The sequence below is a fragment of the Meleagris gallopavo genome, chromosome 22 (assembly GCF_905368555.1).
Source record: "Meleagris gallopavo chromosome 22, MGAL_WU_HG_1.1, whole genome shotgun sequence".
Classification (NCBI taxonomy): Eukaryota; Metazoa; Chordata; class Aves; order Galliformes; family Phasianidae; genus Meleagris; species Meleagris gallopavo.
In genome coordinates, this window is record NC_139425.1 from 5,335,235 (window position 1) to 5,355,131 (window position 19,897).

At 43.5% G+C, this 19,897-nt stretch overlaps 1 protein-coding gene across 3 annotated transcripts in view; it reads right to left on the minus strand.

Moving 5' to 3' along the window:
* STK4 (serine/threonine kinase 4) overlaps window positions 1–19,897 on the minus strand; it is a 38,835-nt gene that overhangs the window by 5,745 nt on the left and 13,193 nt on the right. For all 3 annotated transcript variants that reach the window (XM_085241337.1, XM_085241338.1, XM_010722311.4), the window contains one exon: window positions 12,165–12,322. In XM_085241337.1, the coding sequence (XP_085097463.1) occupies window positions 12,165–12,322 (158 nt within the window). The remainder of the gene's footprint in view (window positions 1–12,164; window positions 12,323–19,897) is intronic.

Sequence of the window (19,897 nt, forward strand, 5' to 3'; positions counted from 1 at the left end):
TACCAGCCTGCCTTCAACCCCAACATTCCAGGTGGCATCCACTGCTCAGGAGAACTTGATGTCGTCTTAGAAGTTTTAAATAGCCCTTTGAAAAAGTGGCTTGAGCGATTCTCACTTCATAGGGGGCAGTGGGAGTTTGAAGACTGAAATACAGAAATAATGAAACTGCAGCTTCCCACGCCACACAGGGAAAAGACATCAGCTAGATGGGAACTAAAGAAAAAAATAATTCTCGCTTGAGCATAGCTTTTGTTGTTCTCTCTCCCCTTTCTGCCTGGTTTTACACTGCTGTTTAACAATTCTTGACTGCACACCCGGAGATCAAAGCCCCTAAACAGACTCAAAGCATCTCAAATCGTGCTAGCAAGGAGCACAACGCTCTGCATTCAGGCAGGCAATGCTGAGCACGGCTTCAGAAGGATGTCCATCCAAAAGAAGTTATCCAAGCCATGCTAATAGTCAATGCCAAAAGGAGTTTGCTGCTAGAGATGATGAAAATCACCACTACAGTCATAACAAACCTCAGAATTAGTATAAACTTTCAGATTAAAATGGGTTTTATAGAAACGACACACGCACATGCAGACACGTGGAACCTGCTGAGACCATGGAGTATCTAAGGATGTTTGCCAGCTCCTGGGTGCCACAGGAGTTAGGTGTAGGCAGGGTTCTGATTTTCAGAGGAATGTGGAAGTAAAGGCTACATATAAAGGGCCAGACACTCCAAAATCAGACAAGATTCCTCCAAGAACAGCAGTCACCCAGATAACACCACACCACCTGAGAGCCGCTCCAACTACGTAATGAAATCATTAGGGACAAGGAGCAGGAAGGAGCAAGGCACAGCCAGGTTAAAGGAACAACAGCAGCAATGCTATCAGGATGTTTCCCTTCCAATAAATCCTTCCAATAAATCCTAGGGCAATGCTTACGTTTTGCTGTCAGGAGCCGGCGACTCCATCTGACGCACATCCACCTCAACTTTCCAACTCTTCTTTTATCACCTCCTCGAGCAGAGTTTTATTTTGGGGCTGCAGACACTCATTGGGTGCTACGTGCAACTATTTGTGGCAGCACCTCGGAGCGCAGTGCTGCGTGTGAGAGCAGCCCAGGAGCTGGGGAGAGCTGTCACAGATCACAGCCCATGGACACGAGCTCTCATGGCCGTAAGAACTCAGGTTATTCTGGAATTAGCCTTCTGCAACCTGAAAAGCTGTATAAGTGCTGTATCAATTAAATGCTCATACCAAATACACCCAGAGGAAACAGATCACTGAGCACATTTTTTTTTTAAAGCCAGAAAAAAAAGCATTCAATTTCTCAGGCCAAAATTAAATGAAGAGGGTGATTTCTCATGCTAAGCAGTGCTCCGGAGTCTAGGTCTTGAAAATGGTGATATAAATTGGTGTTGGAATAGCATGCCATTTTCCCTTAGCGTTTTTCCTGAAATGCTGGCTCAGTCCCATTTGGCGTCCTTTCAATCACTGATCTAAAAATTAAGTGCCTTGTTCTCATTTATGTTCCCAGCGTTAGAAGGCCTTGATGGAACGTACGAGCAGGCATTAACCACTTATTCACCATAACCTTGTGCCCAACGCAAGGGACACAGCGATCTAAGAACCTGCAGGCACTCCCTGCCCACTTCTCATCCTGACTGTCAGGTCCCCACAGCCTCACACATCTGTCAGTCTGTACCTATGCCACAGAGAGGCTTCAGTAAATCAGAACCCCAGCACCAACACAAATATTAATTACCTTGATTCTCCCCCCTTTTTACCATGAGAAGTTTCATACCGTTATGAAAGCCGAGGATGAAATGCACTCACTGTGGGATTTCATGCAAGATTAAAAATACAGATATTAATCTTTCAAAGGATTTGAAAAATAAGTCTCAGCAGCACAAGCTTCTGCTTTTAATGCATCTTAATTATTTAGCAAAACACATCATGGGCTGCAAGCATCCAGCACGAATTAAACAGACTGCAGCCAGAATTTCTAAAAGAAAGGGGCTGCAGTGAGATGCAGTGAGTGCACATCTGGAGACAGTAGTTTCAGATCACCCACGCTCTTATGTGGACAAGAGATGACTCCATACAAGACAGATGACCCCAACTTTCAAGCAGATCAACACATGCTTCAGAGGCCAAGTCAACCTAAGTCAGTGCAAGGCAAGCAGCTATAGCAGTAACATGGCAACGTGCCTTTTTGGGGAGGACAGGCAGACACTAATGCACTCAGCATTCAATCCTAGCTGAAGTGAAAAGAAGTATTTTAGGAGAAATGTATTGGAGAACATCCAGCCCTTCTCAGCTGGTGTGCCTAGGACAGCTGTATCTCACTTCTGCAGGGATGGAGTTTTAAAACTCCTGGAAGTGAAACATATTCCTGATACACCACCGTAAGGATCCTAGCTATGTGACATGCAGCTCTGCTGATATGATTGCAATAAAGGTGCCTGATCCCAGTGCACATGGAGCTACTGGAAGCCACTGCCCCTCTGGCCCACTCCCTGCCAGGCAGGGCTAGCTCTGAGCTGGGAACTTCTGCAGGACCTCCTTCCAGGCCAGCAGCTCGCTTAGCAAGGCTGCTAAAGCTGTCACAGGACAGAGATGGGCTTCTGGGGAACTGTCTGAGCTCCAGCACTATCTCACAGCAGGAGCTCTTTCACTCTGGCTCTGAAGCAGAAGCTGCCTCCAGCTCAGGATCTGTCTCTTCTGCAGCAAGCTCTCTCTTTCTTCAGGCTTTATTTATATCCACACGGTTTGATCCCGCTGGTTCAGCAAGGACCTTGCTCCAGCACATTTGCCAACTCTGTCACTGCTATTGAGGAGATAAATAGACACACTTCAGATACACATCTGCTCCTTCATCACCCACGAGGCATCTTTCCTCTGCTGGCTGCCCTTCTCCATTCTGCAGCTTTGCCCCGTTTCCTTGAAGCCTGCAGAGCCAGGGGGAGCTTTGCTGTTGGCAGGGTGTCAGAAAACTCCTAATACAATTTTCAGAGGATTACAGCACACACAGACCACTCAGGTTCTGCAGATGTACAGGCACAGAGCAGCATCCCCAGGGCAGAGATGGTCCAGCTGTGAGAGCACCACGCTGCACATCAGCACTGCTGGCATCCCAGAGCTGCTCACAGCCAAGAGCTGCACCTTATCCCTCCTTACTGCAATCCCTAAAAGGCTCTAGGAAGGTCACTGCCAGCACACCCATATAGCAGCTACATAGTGTTATCAGCCTTAGTAACATACAGGGGGAAAAAAAACAACCAGCCATCCAAAGGAATCCTTATTGATATGACTGGCCAGAAAAAAAAGGTTTTTTTTTCTTTATCTTTTTTGCATTTTAATCTTCTGAGCTCCAAGATTAAATTCCTTTGTCTTCTAGCTTTATTATCAATTATTCACTTCCAAAGCCAGCCCAAGTACTATAAATGCTTAACCTAAACAAAGGGAAAAAGGGAATAACAAATTGTTTTGGTGTTGCTCTGCAGCAGGAAACTTCAAGAGGTCCAAACCTTAAGAACCTTCAGGGACTTAGAAAGTGGCTGAGTAATCCTATAACTACAAAGACAGGTTATCTCACTGGTTTTATTTCAGTAACTGAATTACAAACCAAGCTAAAAGGTCAGCCTGTCTGGACAAGGAGGAAAAAAAAACCAGCAAAAAAGGAGCATCACTTGCTTATAAAATACACTTGCTGACCAGAGATTGGATTAAGAAAAAACACAGCAGGTTCAACCCCCCTCTAAGTGATTATGCTTTAATTTCCTTAAGTAAGAGTACCAAAATACTTCTGGACACGGTAAAATAAATCATTTCACTGAAGATCCTGCTAGCTGTACAAATCAACTGCAAAGTGTGCAGCTGGCCAAGTTGCCTCCCTCTCCCCTTTCTTTTTAAGAAAGCCAATCTGTCAGAAAATGCTGATTCCTTTAAAATGAATACACGTCTCCAGAAATGTGAGGCAAGCTCTGCCTGGAAGGGTACGTGTGTCTGTAACAGATTTCTCTCTCAGTCAAATTCACTCTTTATTTAGGAACTCCTATGGGCTTTTGACTCACTCACTTATTAAAAATCAATGTATTTCTTCAAGATCACTTATCCTGAGTGCAGCAGAATGCCTGCAGGAGCAGCAGTAACACCACAAGTCCGAAGGATTCCTTCATCCAGAGCACACGACTACCAGCAGCCACGAGCAGTAACCACCAGCTGGGGTTGCTCAGAAGGTGAATGCTGTCTGTGTTACATCGCAGACTGAGCGTTTTGCTACTGGAAGACAAAGATGCTGGAAAGAAATTCAGAACCACTAAGTGAGAGTTACTGGGGAAAATAAAGGTAAGGCACAAGAAAAAGGCAAGTGTATCCCCAACCTGAAATTTTCTGCTTTTCCAGGAAGACTGAAGCTGGCTTAGTGAGATACAGCACGTTAAGACACTGCACTGGCATTAGTAACTTATCTGAGTGCATCACACATTGCAGTCCCTAAGGCACAGCAACAGCTTAGGACAAGCAGCTTCATCTTCAGAGACGGGGACTAAGTCATCCCTGGTAAATATGAGCCTCTACTCTTAGTTTTTAATTTCACTCTTAGTCCTTCCTAATCTATTCCCTGCCCCAGAATTGCTTCTGAGCAGGGCCGGCCTGCAGCAGAGCCACAGTGCTTCCCAGTGCCGATTCCCTACAGCAAGTGGCAGAACAGCACTGCCACTGCTCTCCTCTCCTCCGCCACAGGGAAGGAAATGTGATCTGGCAATGTGAACGCGAGGAAGGCGGCAGGAGAATTCAGCATTTTGTGCAGAAAGACTGTGAGGATTTCAAGGGCGTTTTGAAAATGAATAGCTGCACGACCCCAGGAGAGGCTGCCAGCTTTGAAAACAGGGGCATATGTTTGGTATTTCAGAGACAAATATTTTTGCAGAACGGCCCTCTGGTGAATGAGCCATCTCCTTAAAATCCTTGTCACACAAACCCGCACGCTTTGCCATGCGAGCTTTTCTCAAGTGTTTGCTATGACTTAGGCATCTATTTATAATGACACTGTGTGAAGGCGAGCTGCAGAACAAGGAATTAAGCGCTCTATTTCTCAGTAATATTCCTTTCAGACTGTGTGTGCACTAAGTGACTCTTCCTCCCTCTTTCTTGAAGAACAAAGCTTGGGATCACCTTCAGCGCAGCACGGATGAGCAGGGCAAAGCTCCCAGCACGCCCACAGCTCACAGCAAACTCCATCACTCTGTTTGCTGGAGATGCCTCAAACGTGACAAAACTCCCACTGCAAAGTGCTCTGCTGAGGTAAACCGGAGACACCCAGCAGTTCCAGGCACCACACGCCAGCAGTGAGCATCATCTGATTCTTCCATAGGATTTACTCCAGTACGCACAAAGGCAGAAGGCAGGTCCAGAAGTCAGAGCTGACTTTGCTGCTGCACAGAACACAGCTGCAGGCGAGGCTCCGGGAAGCACACATGGCTGGATGCAGGCTTCATCCCTGTCCTCATCCTTCTGTCCACAGACTCCATCTTCCAAGGTGATCCCAAGCAGCTCTACTGGGCTCCTGATGCTAAGCCACCAAGAGGAGCCCTCCTTGCTGAAGACAACCTGAGCAAACCTGCCTTTTTTAGTGGTGTTAACCTTTATGAACATTCATGCTGACAGATGAGCTGCAAGAAGATTTTAGAAGCACTTCCAATCAATGTCATCCGAGCTGCAGTGCTCTTCAAAGGAGACACTGTGCCAAGAACACACCCAGGCTTGAAAACAGATCTCGGGGCATAACAAGGCTGGAGCAGGTTTTCTAAAGAACTCAGTATATTGTGAGATTTTTCCAACGTCACACCTTCAATTATTAATTCCTCTTCCCTTCCTCTCAGTGCAGCAATGCACGCTGCAGCCTGACCAAGAGCACACAGCACCGAGACAAAGCCAGCACTCACACCGCCTGCCTGGAACACAGCTGGGCACTTCAGTCATCCACACAGCCTTCAGTCAGTGTCTCAGTCAATTAAACACGACGTTAGGAAAGGACAGGCCAGGATGCTGCATTTACAACCCTAAATACTTTTGTAAGAAGTTGATTTTGGGCTGCATTACTTCTGTCTCCATTAAGGGCTGCGACCTCAGCAGTGCAACGCAAACAGCAGCGACTCACTTTACTTCCCACTCACTGCAAGTTTTGTTTAAAAGCCTTATGTCACAGAAGGCCTGCTACAGACAAAAATACAGGAAAAATGAAATTCTGACAGCAAGTCGTAGCAGTAAGTGCTTTGCAATCAATGTCAGTACGCACCAAAGTGAAAGCAGGTGGTGAACAATGACCCTGTTATAAAATGGAAGAGGACAGAAAGCTATTCTCTTCTACAGAAGATAGAAAATACAAGCCACTGCATTATTCTTCCCATTTCAAGTACTGCTAACAAATTATAAAGCCAAAGGTGTTCCTTCTGATCTTATTACAAAGGGAATTGAGAAAGGTTTATGAAACCTACGTGGTATGGAGTTTGCTGTAAATCACAGCAGTGCTTGGAAGCAGCCATGAATTCAGGAGGTTTGTAGCAAGGCTGAGAGTGCCTCCTCCATGCAAACACTACAAAAGATTCAAGACCACTTAAAGATGAAAGGAGAAGGTAAGCAAGCTGTTCCGAGGCTTATTTTTAAAATAACTGTATGTTTGATTAGGAGGTAACAAAATAAACCATTTTTCCTTAATAAAGATGTCACTGGTTAAAGTATTTGTTGGGAAGAACACGCCAGCAAGGTAACACTTCAGAGAAGAACAAATAATTAGCTGAGCTTTAAAAAATTTTGGCAGATGGCTGAAGGAAAAAAGAGGAAATCCATTCAAGGGACATCAGTGCTATAAATCAAGGCAGGTGACATTTAAAACTGTTGAATAAAACATCACAAAAAGCTGTCTCTTTGTATAAATCATACTTCACAGCAGAAATTACATCCAGGCAATGTACTTCCAGATCTTACTCAATTAGCAGGATACACGGTTGGGGTACAGTTTTAGAAGTGAGTTTTCTATTCTGGATTGCTTTCTTTTGTCAGAAAGAAACTTATTTTTGGAGTCTTTCAAAGTGATGATCTCAGTGCTCTCAAAGCCTTACTCTAGAGTCAGCAGAGAACAAACAAACTGATACCTTTCAGTTTGTTTGCATCCCAGCCAGCAATCTGCCACAGCTCTGGCGAACACGGACAGGAATACCTATCAGCCACCCCAGATCTGGCTTTCTCTCTCAAATTGATCCAAATTCTAGTAAATAAGTGCAAGTGCACTTTAGGATTGAAGTAAGACATTTTGAACCAACTGGTGCTTGAGAAGTAACTGGGAAGGGGAGAAACTCTTAAGCAGAAAATTCTGAAGGTTCACTGAGTGCTTGGTCAACAGCCTTAGAAAATAATACAAAAAAAAAAACAATTCTACTTTAACCAAACTTCCCTTTTATTCTACACAAAACCATATATATTTAAGTTAATTTTTGGAACAACCAATCCTCATTCGTCACGCAAGGGTCAGAGAAACTTGCTTCCTTAGAAGATAAGGAGTGTATCACAAGATTCACAAATCAGTAGCAGTTGAGATTAGTTGCTTCTCAGCGAACTTCTGAATGACCTGCAGATCTGTGTGCTCTGAAGGATTTTTTGTTAGTGGACAGACTTTCTGGAGCCTCAGCAACCAGCTCAGATTATTCACTTGAGTAATTTGGGTGGGGGAAAGGAGGAACAAAAAGATCAGTGCAGAGACACCTAAACCAAGCTGCTTAAAAGACAGCGGTAAGTAAGAAGGAGATAAAGCTCGCTGGATCGTGTTAGAGGCAGGAAACATTACAAACTGATAAACTAGAAAAAGTCACACAACGGCAGCTTACTCATACAACAAAAGTTCTTTCCTTCCAGCACTTGCCTCACCCACATATCCTCAGCATCCCTTTCTCCTATTGCTAGAAGAGACCCAAGGACCAGCTTCAGTGAAACAAGGACCAATTACTGAGTCTGCTGCTGTTTTCAAAACCTGCAACTGTACAGAAAATAGTCCCAAGTTTTTAATCAGTTGAGAAAGGACAGACAACAGGCAGCGTGGCCATAAAGCACCAACATAAGATGGCTAATAAATGCTACCCAAACGAACGTTCAGAGAAACCACAGGCATTGAATGTTCCAGGTACTGGTAGACAACAAGCTGTTCACAAGACAAATGACATCTTCACAGACAGAATACAATAAATTAGAGCCTTTGGTCATTGCAAAGCAGAACGTGTTTACTGTTATTGATAACGAATAAATCACCTGCCCCCTAGCAGTTCCTCCCTATAAATCACTTCCAAAAGAAGAAGCAGATGCATGCTGCAGCCACTCAGCACAGAGCTGGGAGAGGAAGCACAACACCCAGCAGCTGCACTTCAAACCTGGCCTCCTGCAGCTGCACGGGGGAAGCAGCAGGGCGATACATGAGCCCCAGCTCTGAGTTCTCAGCAGCAACTCATAGCAGGGCTGAGCAGAGCACAGAGCCTGGTTCACAGCAGCTGCTGCACCTCTCTGGCTTATGACTGCAGCCTACACTGAGCCATCGTGGCCAGCACCCTTCCTGCTGCACCATCCCTGATGTGCAGATGGAGATCCTGATCTGCAGGCATCACTAGGTTGGTATCAGACTAATATCTAACCTAAACCTCCCCTGTCTCAGTTTAAAACCATTTCCCCTTGTCCTACCACTGTCCACCCTCATGAACAGCCATTGCCCCTCCTGTTTATATGCTCCCTTCAAGTACTGGAAGTCACATCTGGATGACAGCATTCAGGACTGATGGGGCACTCACTGCTGTTTATTTTCCCCAGTGAAACTGGGATCATTAAATGAAACCAAAAAGGTTTCAGGATTGTCACAGGTCCCATAAAACATGAACGTAACCATAACTTCCTAATGAAACAGACTTCCAGCAAAGTGATTGGTGCTACAGTGCCTGAATGATCCATAAGAACCTGCTACAGTAGGGTTGAACAGAAGGAGGGCCTTTTGAGCAGGTCAATATTAAAATTAATGGTAATAATAATAGTAAATGATTCCACTTTAGTCACAAGTGACACTGCAATACTGATCTGCTCAGAGCAGTTAAAACTAGGAATAAATAACTCTTCAGAAGTGTTTAAGAGTAGGAAACACCACACAATTAATTCTGCTGCACTATGGGACCACTGAAAGATTAGAATGGAAAAAACTGTATGACATTGTCTAAACAAATCTTCGAGCATTATTAATTTATAATATATGTGACTAATGTGCCCTGACAAAATGCAATTCAACAACAAAAATGCTGAGGCGTGATTATGGCAGTTCGGAATTGCACGCACAACGCAGCCTGCCCATTAGCAGCCCGCCCTGCAGCACCTTCATACTGGGGGTTATTTCTATGTTCTTTCTTACAGCACGAAGTCCTGCCCAGCATTAGGACTTTTTTCCACGGTAAAAATCATGATGTTTTTGAAACATCTTGCAATCAAGCAGGGCTAAAGTCTTTAGAGATCCTTGTTGAAACCTGAGTGGGGAGAAGCAATATCAACACTGGGCATCAGCTCATCCCTAATTTCAACCTCAGAAATCTAAGGCTGCAGATACACCCGGCTGATGCCAACTTAGATGAAAAGCAGGGCATGGTTAGAGCACCGTATTTTGGAAGAACAGAGTTCATCACCTTTCAGAACAGGACCTTTGGGTTTTCTGCTGTACAGCATATGGGGTTTGATCCAACCCTTATCTAACATGACATTGCCTTGTGATATAAATAGCTTCTTATTTGCCTGCTTCAGAGCAACAATTTTAGTCAAAAGGTCAAATGGTTTTACCACAATGGAAAAGAGAAAAATCTTCAGTAATTTAATATTGTCCTTTTTTTCCTTTTTTCTTTTCTTTTTTTTTTTGAAGACAGGAGACCCCAGGTGCCACTCACAGAGGAAGGAGGGGAATTCAGAACAGAAGACAAGGCATATTTATCTAGGCTGCAGCAGCACAAAGCAGTAATATTTCAATTGTTTCCTGAGGCTCTGGAGGCACTCGCACTGAGCAGCTCACTGATCTCGTCTGCTTGGAATCCTGCAAACTCTCTAGACAATGCACAAACCTATTTTCCTTGGCAGTGCAGAAATAAGTTACAGCTGCAGCCAAGTCCAGGACAGATGTACCTGAAGCACCTAATGACTGCATTCCTTCTTATTCTGCAAAGCTTATTGCATTGCTGCTTTCAATTACTGAGTATTAATAAACATGATTTTTACCCACAGCTAGCCATCACACGAATTCCTTTTAGCTAAACAGGAGAAATCGTTCAGTTTTAAGTCTTGGATGAGGTTCCACCATGGGGTTATCACTTCCACAGCCCAGAAAAGGACCATTTAAACCCTGTGTGTATTAAATAAGGTTGTTTTCAAGTGTTTTTCCTTCCACAAAAAAAGGAAGCAATGAGGTGTGAAGGCAGCTCCGTTACAAGATCTGCATGCAGGACAGGCCAGCACATTCATAATCAAACCAGAGAAATACACACAGCTGCCTACAAATTATGACATGAAGGTGACCCGGGGCCTGATTTATTCCTACAGTTTATGGTTTGCTTTTACTGCTCACAGCACACTGGTAATCTATGCACGTGGCAATACTTCAGCACTAATGGAAATGAGTAAACAAGGTCACATTTGTGTCAAACAGCTGCGCTGCACATCCTATAGCCTGCACCTACAGCTTGCTGGGTGCTGGGTGGAGCATATCCTTCTTGCTGGAAACAAGGGCAACTGCTGAACATCACCCAAATTAGAAAGACAAAATAGTTACAGCACATTTTCCCTTGGGCCATGTCTTCTGCAGACCACAGAAAATTTTTAAGACGCTGTCTTTCCAGGGAAATGCCACACATCAAAAAATAATTATTTATCATTAAATTAAGTTACAGAATGTAAAGTCAGCGAGACACACCGGGCACCTCGCTAGACTGGAAGCGTGTGCTTGGCCCTTGCCGTACACAGGCTGACAAGGCAGCTTGCAGGTTATTTTTGCAAAGCATGTCCACACAGCCAGTTTGAGCCTTCAGGCTAAGCATGACGTAGTGCAAAGGACTACAGAGAAAGAGTGCAGCAGGTCCCCTCTGCCAGCTGCTCTTCCCAGTCTAATAACAAAATCAGAGATGCAGAAGCAAGAATTACAGAACATACATAACAACAACAGCCTGCCCTTCTGTACAACCAGAACGAATGGCTCCTGCTGCTGTTCAAGCCACAAAGTGAAGCATCTCCTCTGCTGCCTTGCATCGTGACGAGCAGAGGAGTTTGCCTCCTGCACAGCTTTGTGAAGGTGGAGTGAAGCTCACCAAGGGCTGAGTGCAGCGTGACAACCTGAATCACAGGAGGTAGCAGCACGCCCTGTGAGGGTGTGCAATGCACACAGAGCAAGGAGTGCTTGTACTGAAGCATCGCTGAAAGGAAACGCAGTGTGGGGAATGGTGCTCAGCAGAGCACGTTTCTTCTGGCATTTTAGCTCACATCAGAATGCTTCCCTCATAAAGCTTATAAATAATGGTACACAGAACCTACAATCTTTCTTCTGACTTCTGAAAACTTCCTGAAAATCTACGGTTTGTGTAATCAGAAAAGACTGAAACTGCAGACTTGTAAGAAGAAAGAAGATTGGCTTGATGTTCACATAGTAACCCAAAATCTACCATTGAAGCTTGAGAAAAGCAAGGAAATTCAATGGTTGTAACACTGTCGCTGTATTTGTTTGGTTGGTTTTTTTTTATTTTGTTTTGTTTTTTGTCAAACACTCTGCATTCAGGATCAACGTTTTCCAACTACCATCCTGAATCCTATTTTTCTATTTTATTTTAAATGGGTAATGGGGAATGAAGTAATCAAAGTTTCTACCTTAATGTCTTCTGGCTTTTCTTTTTCCTGTTTGTTCTTCAGCAAGAAAAGTATACAGATAATGGCTGGTTACGATAACTGAGAAATACCTATAGAAAATGAATTTTTCAAAATGACCCACCCAAACGCACTGGCGATTACAAACTGCTCAAGTTTCCCATTAGTCTGTCAAAACAAGAAGTAACATTACAGCAGCTCTCACAAAATTCTTAAAGATTGTCACATTGATTGAATTTCATAGTATAGACTTACAAACTCGTAGTCTCCATCCTGTGGTACTTTCCAATCAGATGAGTTTTTTGTCTGGCCAGACACATTCTTCCCAAAGCTATTGACTTGATTCTCCTTTGCTTTCTGCTCAAAATATTCCAGGAATGATGGTCTGGCTGGCTGCATCGTTTCATCCCTCCCTAGAAATAGAAAAAAAAAGCACAGTAGTTTTAAAAATATACTTTCAGTTATGCTGCCTTGTATCACACCCAAAAGCAAGTTCATTTTTTTAGCACACACTAAATCACACAGTACTGCTGAAGTACTATTTTTCAGCAGCTGTTCAGACAGAAAGCTATTCTGAACCATCCAGATCCAGAAATGCAGAAGGGAAGCTCAAGGTCCACCACACATGTGATGACAGTGCTGGATCCTTGGGCCCTACAGCTGCAATCTGTCTCTCAAACCGTGCCACCAGGTAACCAAGCTCTGCACACGGAATGCTGCAAGGAAGCTGCCACCTACTGCTGCAGTTCTACATCCCAGCCAGGGTGCAGGCTGCAAATACTACACGTGCCAAAACCGAACAGCATTGTTTTCCAAGCACCAACCCACATTTATATTTATGAATGGAGCAGTACAAAAGTAAGCCTTGCCACATCTGCCTCACAAACAGTTCCTAGTTTGTCTTGGGTAGGAGAAGTTAAGTTCTAGATTTCTTGGGTAGAAAGTATTAGTTAATTTGGTAAGTAGCTTTCTTTTTAGAAACACTCAGTTAGTAAGCCACCAAATTAACTGTCCTGCTTTGTTTTTTTTGTTTTTTTTTTTTGTTTTAAAGTTAATTCCCCTGAATTTATTGGATTACTTGAACAAACCACATATATAAATTAACTGTCCAAGTTTAGACCACGTTTAAGAAACTGGGGTCAGTAACAAATAGGTAAGGAAACAAAGGGAAATAGAGCAGCCTCAGTAAATGCCTGAATACACTTTGATTTGGAAGAGCAGCCTCACAAGCCTCCCAAGCACCATAACAGGGAAATGCATTCACCCACAGGGCAGCACAGCAGACAGCCATGAATACAACGTGCCAGCACAATGAGGTTCACTTTGCTCTAGCATTTCTAAACCATCCTTCAGAACAAGCAGAAGTGCAACAAAAGAACACTGCTGACCATCAAGAGCAATGAACCAGCACAACTGCAGTCCCACTGGGTAACCAGGGATGTCGTACAGTTGGTCATGGATACAAGCACTTCTCCCACTTCCTCCAGCCTTCACACAATCTGAACCCTTATTCCTGTCACCTCAGTACACCATTACATCGAATGAGCCTAGCAAGCCATCAAGCAACACGCCTCCAGCACCAAACATGCAGTTAAAACTACTCAGAACTTAATGCCATCATGCTGCTCTTCACAATAAAACGCCTCATAAAAACCTGTGAGCGTGTGAGGTGAGCACTGTGACAATACCAGCGTTTCTGTTGCAGTAAAACATTGTTCTTAGACAGTGGAGTAGGTCCACCTACTTAAAACATATTTTTAGCCAATGCAGAAACCGTAACTTTCAGAAAGCAGGACTGGGGGTCTGAGGACCAGAGTTAACAGAAGTAGGCAGCAGAACTGCCGAACACGTGCACAGCTCCAGACTGTGAGAACAGGTTCACTGCCGAATGCCATTCAGTTGAAGTAAGCCCCATCTGCCTGGCAGGCAACCAACCAGCTCTTCAGAGTCCCAGAAGCACACAGAGAAAACAGAGCCGTCCTTGGAATGGCTCGCTGGGTCTGCACAGTGCACACCAGAGTGTGCAGACAGGACTATCACAAAAGAGGTGCCAGGCTGCAAGCGACTCAGCAGTGCCTTCTTCTCGAAAAGAAATATTACCTCCTCCGGAAATCCATTAAGATTTAATCACAGAATATCACTCCTGAGCATAAAATTGCCATCCAGTGATCCAGAACTCCCATGGCAAGACGTCTGAGTCTCAGACAAGTGTACCAATTCTTTGTTCAGCCATTGAATACTTAGGAAGTTATTTGTCTGCAGACATGCTAAAAGGAACACATTTCGCCTATCCCTAGCATTAATTCCCCTTTAAAAACAAAAACAGAAAAGCCACACCCAAAAAAACCCAATTTGTGCAGAACTAGATCAAGAAAGACGTCTTCAGACTGTGTGAAGGTCAGTCACGAAATGTCTGTGAAGGAGAGAACAGATTTGCTATTGGGAATAATTACTGAAATACAATAGCAATCCAATTACAGCTAAGTGATAAAACATTTATTTAGAATTAAGTAAATAAACCACTTGCATCCCAGCAGCCCAGCCGGCAAAAAGCAGGGGTTAGTTAATGCTATAGCCAATCGTGGCAATGTTTAGCACTGACAAAGCTTATCAAAATAAATGAATTCCTAATGACCCAGGCTAATCTATACACAGCTTACGAAGAGCCAGCTTAGGTCTCAAATTTAATTTGGGCATCCTAGACGAAAAAGCCATCTACATTAAGCCTGCACTGTACACTTACAAAACAACTATTAGCACAGGAGAATCTGAAAGCAAATGCCCCACACAGGTGATTTTGGATTAGATAGTTTCTTTATGACTGTTGATTCATACTAGAGAATAATCGTGAGACTTAATCACATTCAGTTCCCCACATTCGTGTTTTACCCAAAACTGCAATTTTTGTGACCAGGTAATCAGGATGGGACAAGAGGTGATGGCCTCAAGTTGCACCACGGGAGGTTCAGCTTGGATATCAGGAAAGATTTCTTCTCAGAATGAGAGGTGATGGGTCAGGCTGCCCATGGAGTGGGAGGGTCAGCATCCCTGGAGGTGTTCCAGAGCCATGGAGATGTGGCACTGAGGAACGTGGGCATGGAGGGGTGGGTTGGGGTTGCACTCGGTGATCCTAGAGGTCTTTTCCAACCGGAATGATTTCATGAATTATTGCAAGGCACATCTGAAAATAAGTTTTATTTACTAAAACTTCTGCTTTCACACTGATACGAAACAGGCAAAGAAGGAAGCAAACAAAGCAGCAGTGGTAGTTTATAATTCTGAGAGCGCCACAGGTTTTTGGCCTCATCAATGCAAGCAACCAAGAGGACACAGCAGAAGGGTGCGGCAACGACGGGCTGGAAGTTGGGATGGAAGGGAACAGCTGTGAGTTTGCTCAGCCCAGATCAGGCAGGAGAGGCCCAGCGAGGCCTCCCAAAGCCTTGCAGGAGCCGGAGCGGCCTTCCTGTCACACAAGCAGTGCCATCTTTTCAAAGATGAGCCAGGCAGTCGAAGACAAAACTCCATTGCTGCTATTTGCAGGGTCAGGTGCTGCCAAGGCAACACTGCACTAAGCACGTCTGTGCCAAAAAGCATTTCAGTTTCCATGTTTGTAAGGTTAGACTAAAGTACAAATAGTTGACAGAAAGTGAGATCACAGCTGTGGCAAAAAAACACCTTTTATTAGAAGGTCATCCTGCAGTGACAAGAAAAGGCTTCTCTGGGCATTTATTTTGAAACCTGAGGAGTAGCATGTAAGGCTGTGCTGCGAGGGCTCTCTGGAGCCATTAGCAGCCTGCCATCGAGATGTGCAGTCATTCTTTTAGGAGCTGTATTAATTACACAAATGGAACACGGCAGCTCTGCTGGAACCAGTCCAGCCGACTGCAGAACTGCAGGTTTGGGCTCAGCACACAGAGCGCCCAGCACTCGTACAGCCACGCTGAGTTCAGCCCTACAGCAAAGGACAGAAGCCTTATACATACCATAAAGCCTTCCCTATACCAGCCTTGCCTGGTATCAATTTGTATTTAGATAAGACCAGAAAAACATCAGCCCAGACAAGCCAAAAGATGACAAAGGTTGAGTGCAGCGCACAGACCTCTCACACTGAGCAAGAGCTGACAAAGGAGGCATTGGTACTTCATACGGTGCTGCAGAGAAAGTGAAATGATAAAGAAGAAACAGCATAGCCAATTAAACCAGCACAAGATTTAGCTTGTCCTCCAAGAGTAAGGAGTGCCAGTGCAACCAGATCATTCAGTATCATCTAGCCCCAGAAATGAAAGCACTCATTTTGTTGATTTTGTCAAATTAGCTCTCACAATTGAAAAATTTCAGAAGCCGATGAGCTTCAAAGGAAACCTTCAAAAGGAAAGCAGATTTATAAGCCCTTCTATCTGACTGAAGGAGCTTGCTGTGAATGAAACTTGCAATGAAACTATAATTTCTGCTTTTCTGTAAGATTTCTTCTCTACTCAATTTGACAGCAGAAGAATCCTCGTTTTGTTACTCTTCAAAGAGATATCTATCACCAGCTAGAGTAAATTCTAGAATCAGCCTATCACAAGACCGAGGCATAACCTCAGGAACACATTCACTCTTCACTCAAGGCACTTAAGTTAATATGCATTATTTAAAATACCTACTCTTGAAGCCACAGCGAGAGATTTATCCCTTCTTTCACAGAAATGGGGAGCAGCCAGGAGATCCCATCTCAAATATGGTTTGAACTACTATTTGATCTAGCTAGATTTTAAGAACCAGCACTCCTAACAGTTTCAAAAGGGGAACATTCATCAATAAAGAAGGTAATTTAAATCAACAACCATGAAGTGATGAATTACTACATTAGCAATATCAAACTGAAATCAGATACTTGGTACATGAACACGTATTTGTCAAGATTCCAGGAAGCTGCAATCTTTAGACAACTGAAACAAGACAACTGTTGTCAGCTTTGGAAGATACTTGTGTTTTACCAGGATGTCAGGAGCAATGAGATCAAACGTTTTAAACCGACTCACTTGCACTAAGGAAAGTACAAACAACTCCCTGAGAAAAGCTCAGGAAGATGCTTTTACAATAAAACAATTTGTGATTCCTCAACTGCAAAGAACAAATTTCATTCTTTCATATAACAAATTATACTCTTGAATTTGAGAGTATATGGGTTTTTTCTTTCTTTACATGACAATGTTAGCAAGCTCCCACAGGCTGACAAGTCATCCTGGAGTTGGACTCAATGACCCTTATGGGTTCCTTCCAACTGAGGATATTCTATGATTCTGTGACGCCTGTGAGCTCTGCACAGACATAGAGAACACCACTCTTGTTAACTACAAAGAAAGCAAAACTACAGCTGTCTTTTGTCAGACTTAAGGCCACAGAGAGTCCCCTGGGAGAAACTGCTGTCATGTACACAATTACACAGACCCTTTCACTGAGGGATCGAGATCTACTGTAAGGCAATTGCTTTGGTTTGTCCTTGCTGTCAACAAACCTGCAGTTCTGCTAGAGCTATAAGCCCTCTCACCTCCAGTCTAAATTTTATTGGTTACCTGTGCACATGCACTTGTTCCTGAGCAAGACTCAACTCTCAGGTAGTCAAAATATTATTCTCTACAGTGCTCACCTTCTCTCCTTACCACTGTCCCCTTTTTTTCTTTTAATTTAAGTAGTTCTCATGTCCGTTTTCAAACTCCATTTATGTGGTCAAAATAAGCACAGATCTTCTACTGACCTCTCAATTCACAGCCTTAGTTTCCTGCAGTCTTAGCACTCTCTGCCTGCTTTGGTTTGAATTATGTAACTTTGAGACAAATTGCTCACATATCTAAGATGCGCAAGACAGTGCCTGATCATTACGTGCAAGCAACACTTCATTAATATTAACATTTCCAATGGAGCTGTAGTTTTATTTGCTTCAGGCTACTTCTTCAAGATCACAGATGAACTCTAGCAGCTGGACAGCATAATTTGTACAGTATGGATAGGACTGAGTCATTTCATACAGCACAGCAGAGAGATGCCAATTTATTCAACCAGAGCAAAAAGTGCTCCATCATTAATGAATTCAACCCGTGGCAATACGAGCTGAAATCTCCTCACATTAAAAGCAGACCGCATAACACTTGATACATGTCAAAGCTTATGAGGATGAGTCTTCCCATAATTATGGCCCCTCTCAAACTAAATCAAAGCAGAACGTGTCTGACAGGCCCTGCGATTACAGGGGAGCTCCTGAATGACCATGAGTATCAATGCTGGCTATCCTAAATCATCTCTTTTAATGAATGTAAGGCGGAGACATCTAAGGAAAAGAGTACCCACACACTCATCCCCATCTGTGGTGTACAGAATTGAGGACTCTTGCTGAAAGAGGAGAAAAGGCTTTCATTACTGTGAGGGTTTCAAGACCAGACTGCCTCCTCTTGGATACCTAAAATTTCTGTTACATAAAAAAAATCCAAAAATACTACAAATTTATAGCAGCTTCCTTTCTCCTCCTCCACAGATTTGCAGTGCACACCTATATCTTTAAATCTCATATGCTTGAATTGCTAATTTAGTCCACCAACTACATTACATCACACCAGCAGTGAGCTGTAAGGTGAATAAGGTGCACATTTCATATCCCATGCCATCTGGGTCAAGTTCTGATGAACTTTAATAAGAAACAATGTTAGTGCCAGGGCCACGAGCAGCAGTTCAGGCTCCCCACATGGCACATAACCAGGAAGCTCTTGCTACCACCCCTTTGGCTCATAACCTAGGAACTCGTGCTTATCTATAGAGAGCACAGAACAACGCAGCAATGAACACTTTGCCCCCAAAGCTTCAAAGGCTGCAGGTAAAAAGCATTTGTTTTTCTACTCCTGCAATTAAGAAACATAGTAATTTACAAAGGGATTGCTTCCTGCTCGGGAGGAAAACTTTCCCCATGCTTTATTCTGACCCAGCAGGAAGCGAATTTATTGTTGGAAGAGAAAGGCCTGTATGTATGTGCAAATGTACCTAGGCATAGGAGACAGATGCACCTGAGTGGTTCACTACCACCCTGTCTTGTGGTTGAGTCTCCTGAAAAGTATTACCTTTTATATACCATTCAGTACTTAGTCATACTTCCCACCTTCATCAAGCAAAACATCTCTTCTGCTTTCAAACCCCCACCATCAATGCAGGAGTGCTTAATAAGCTACCAACAGCAAAAACAGCTGTGCTAAACACATGCATCTCTCTCCAGCTTCAGTGTGTCTGAAAATACTAACAGATCATCAGATTCATCTTAGAGCTCTGTCAAACACAGCAACTGAAGATGGATGAGCATCCAGCTCCGATCCCAGAGGTAACTTCTTGATGCTTCAGTCTGAACATAACCACTGTTCTACCAGTGAAGGCCATACACAAGTCCAATAGTCTACCAGTACTCAAGTAAAGGAAAAATAAAACTCCTCAAAAATGAGAGTATACACACAACTCCTCCCACTGATCAGAAATACTGTCCTCATGTCCACTCAACTTAATATTCTTGAATAAATGAGGCTGCCTGCTGTTTAATGTAAAGCCTGCCAGCAAGCCTGCTATTAAGATGAAAGTAAAAAAAAAAAAAAAGCACATATGGAAGACTTATTTGGGGAGATTTATATTCTCCACAACCCAAGAGTGACAGCATAATGCTTCTTACAGTGAGAGGAGAACTCAATCAGTGGAGGTGTTTCTATAAACAGTGTGCTATTTAAATGCATAACACAGAGAATGCTTTATGGTCCAATTACGCCTAAATGGACCCATTTATTTTAGATACAAAACCACTGGACATTACTAATGCTAAGTAGTATGAAGCTGCTATGTCTGCAGGGGGAAATGGATGCAAAACATATCCAATGTCTTTGATAAAACACAAAGCTATTCTCTCCAGTACCTGCATCATCCGTTTGGGTAACGTGCACCTAAACCACCTCAGTCAACTACCATCATGGATCCACCTA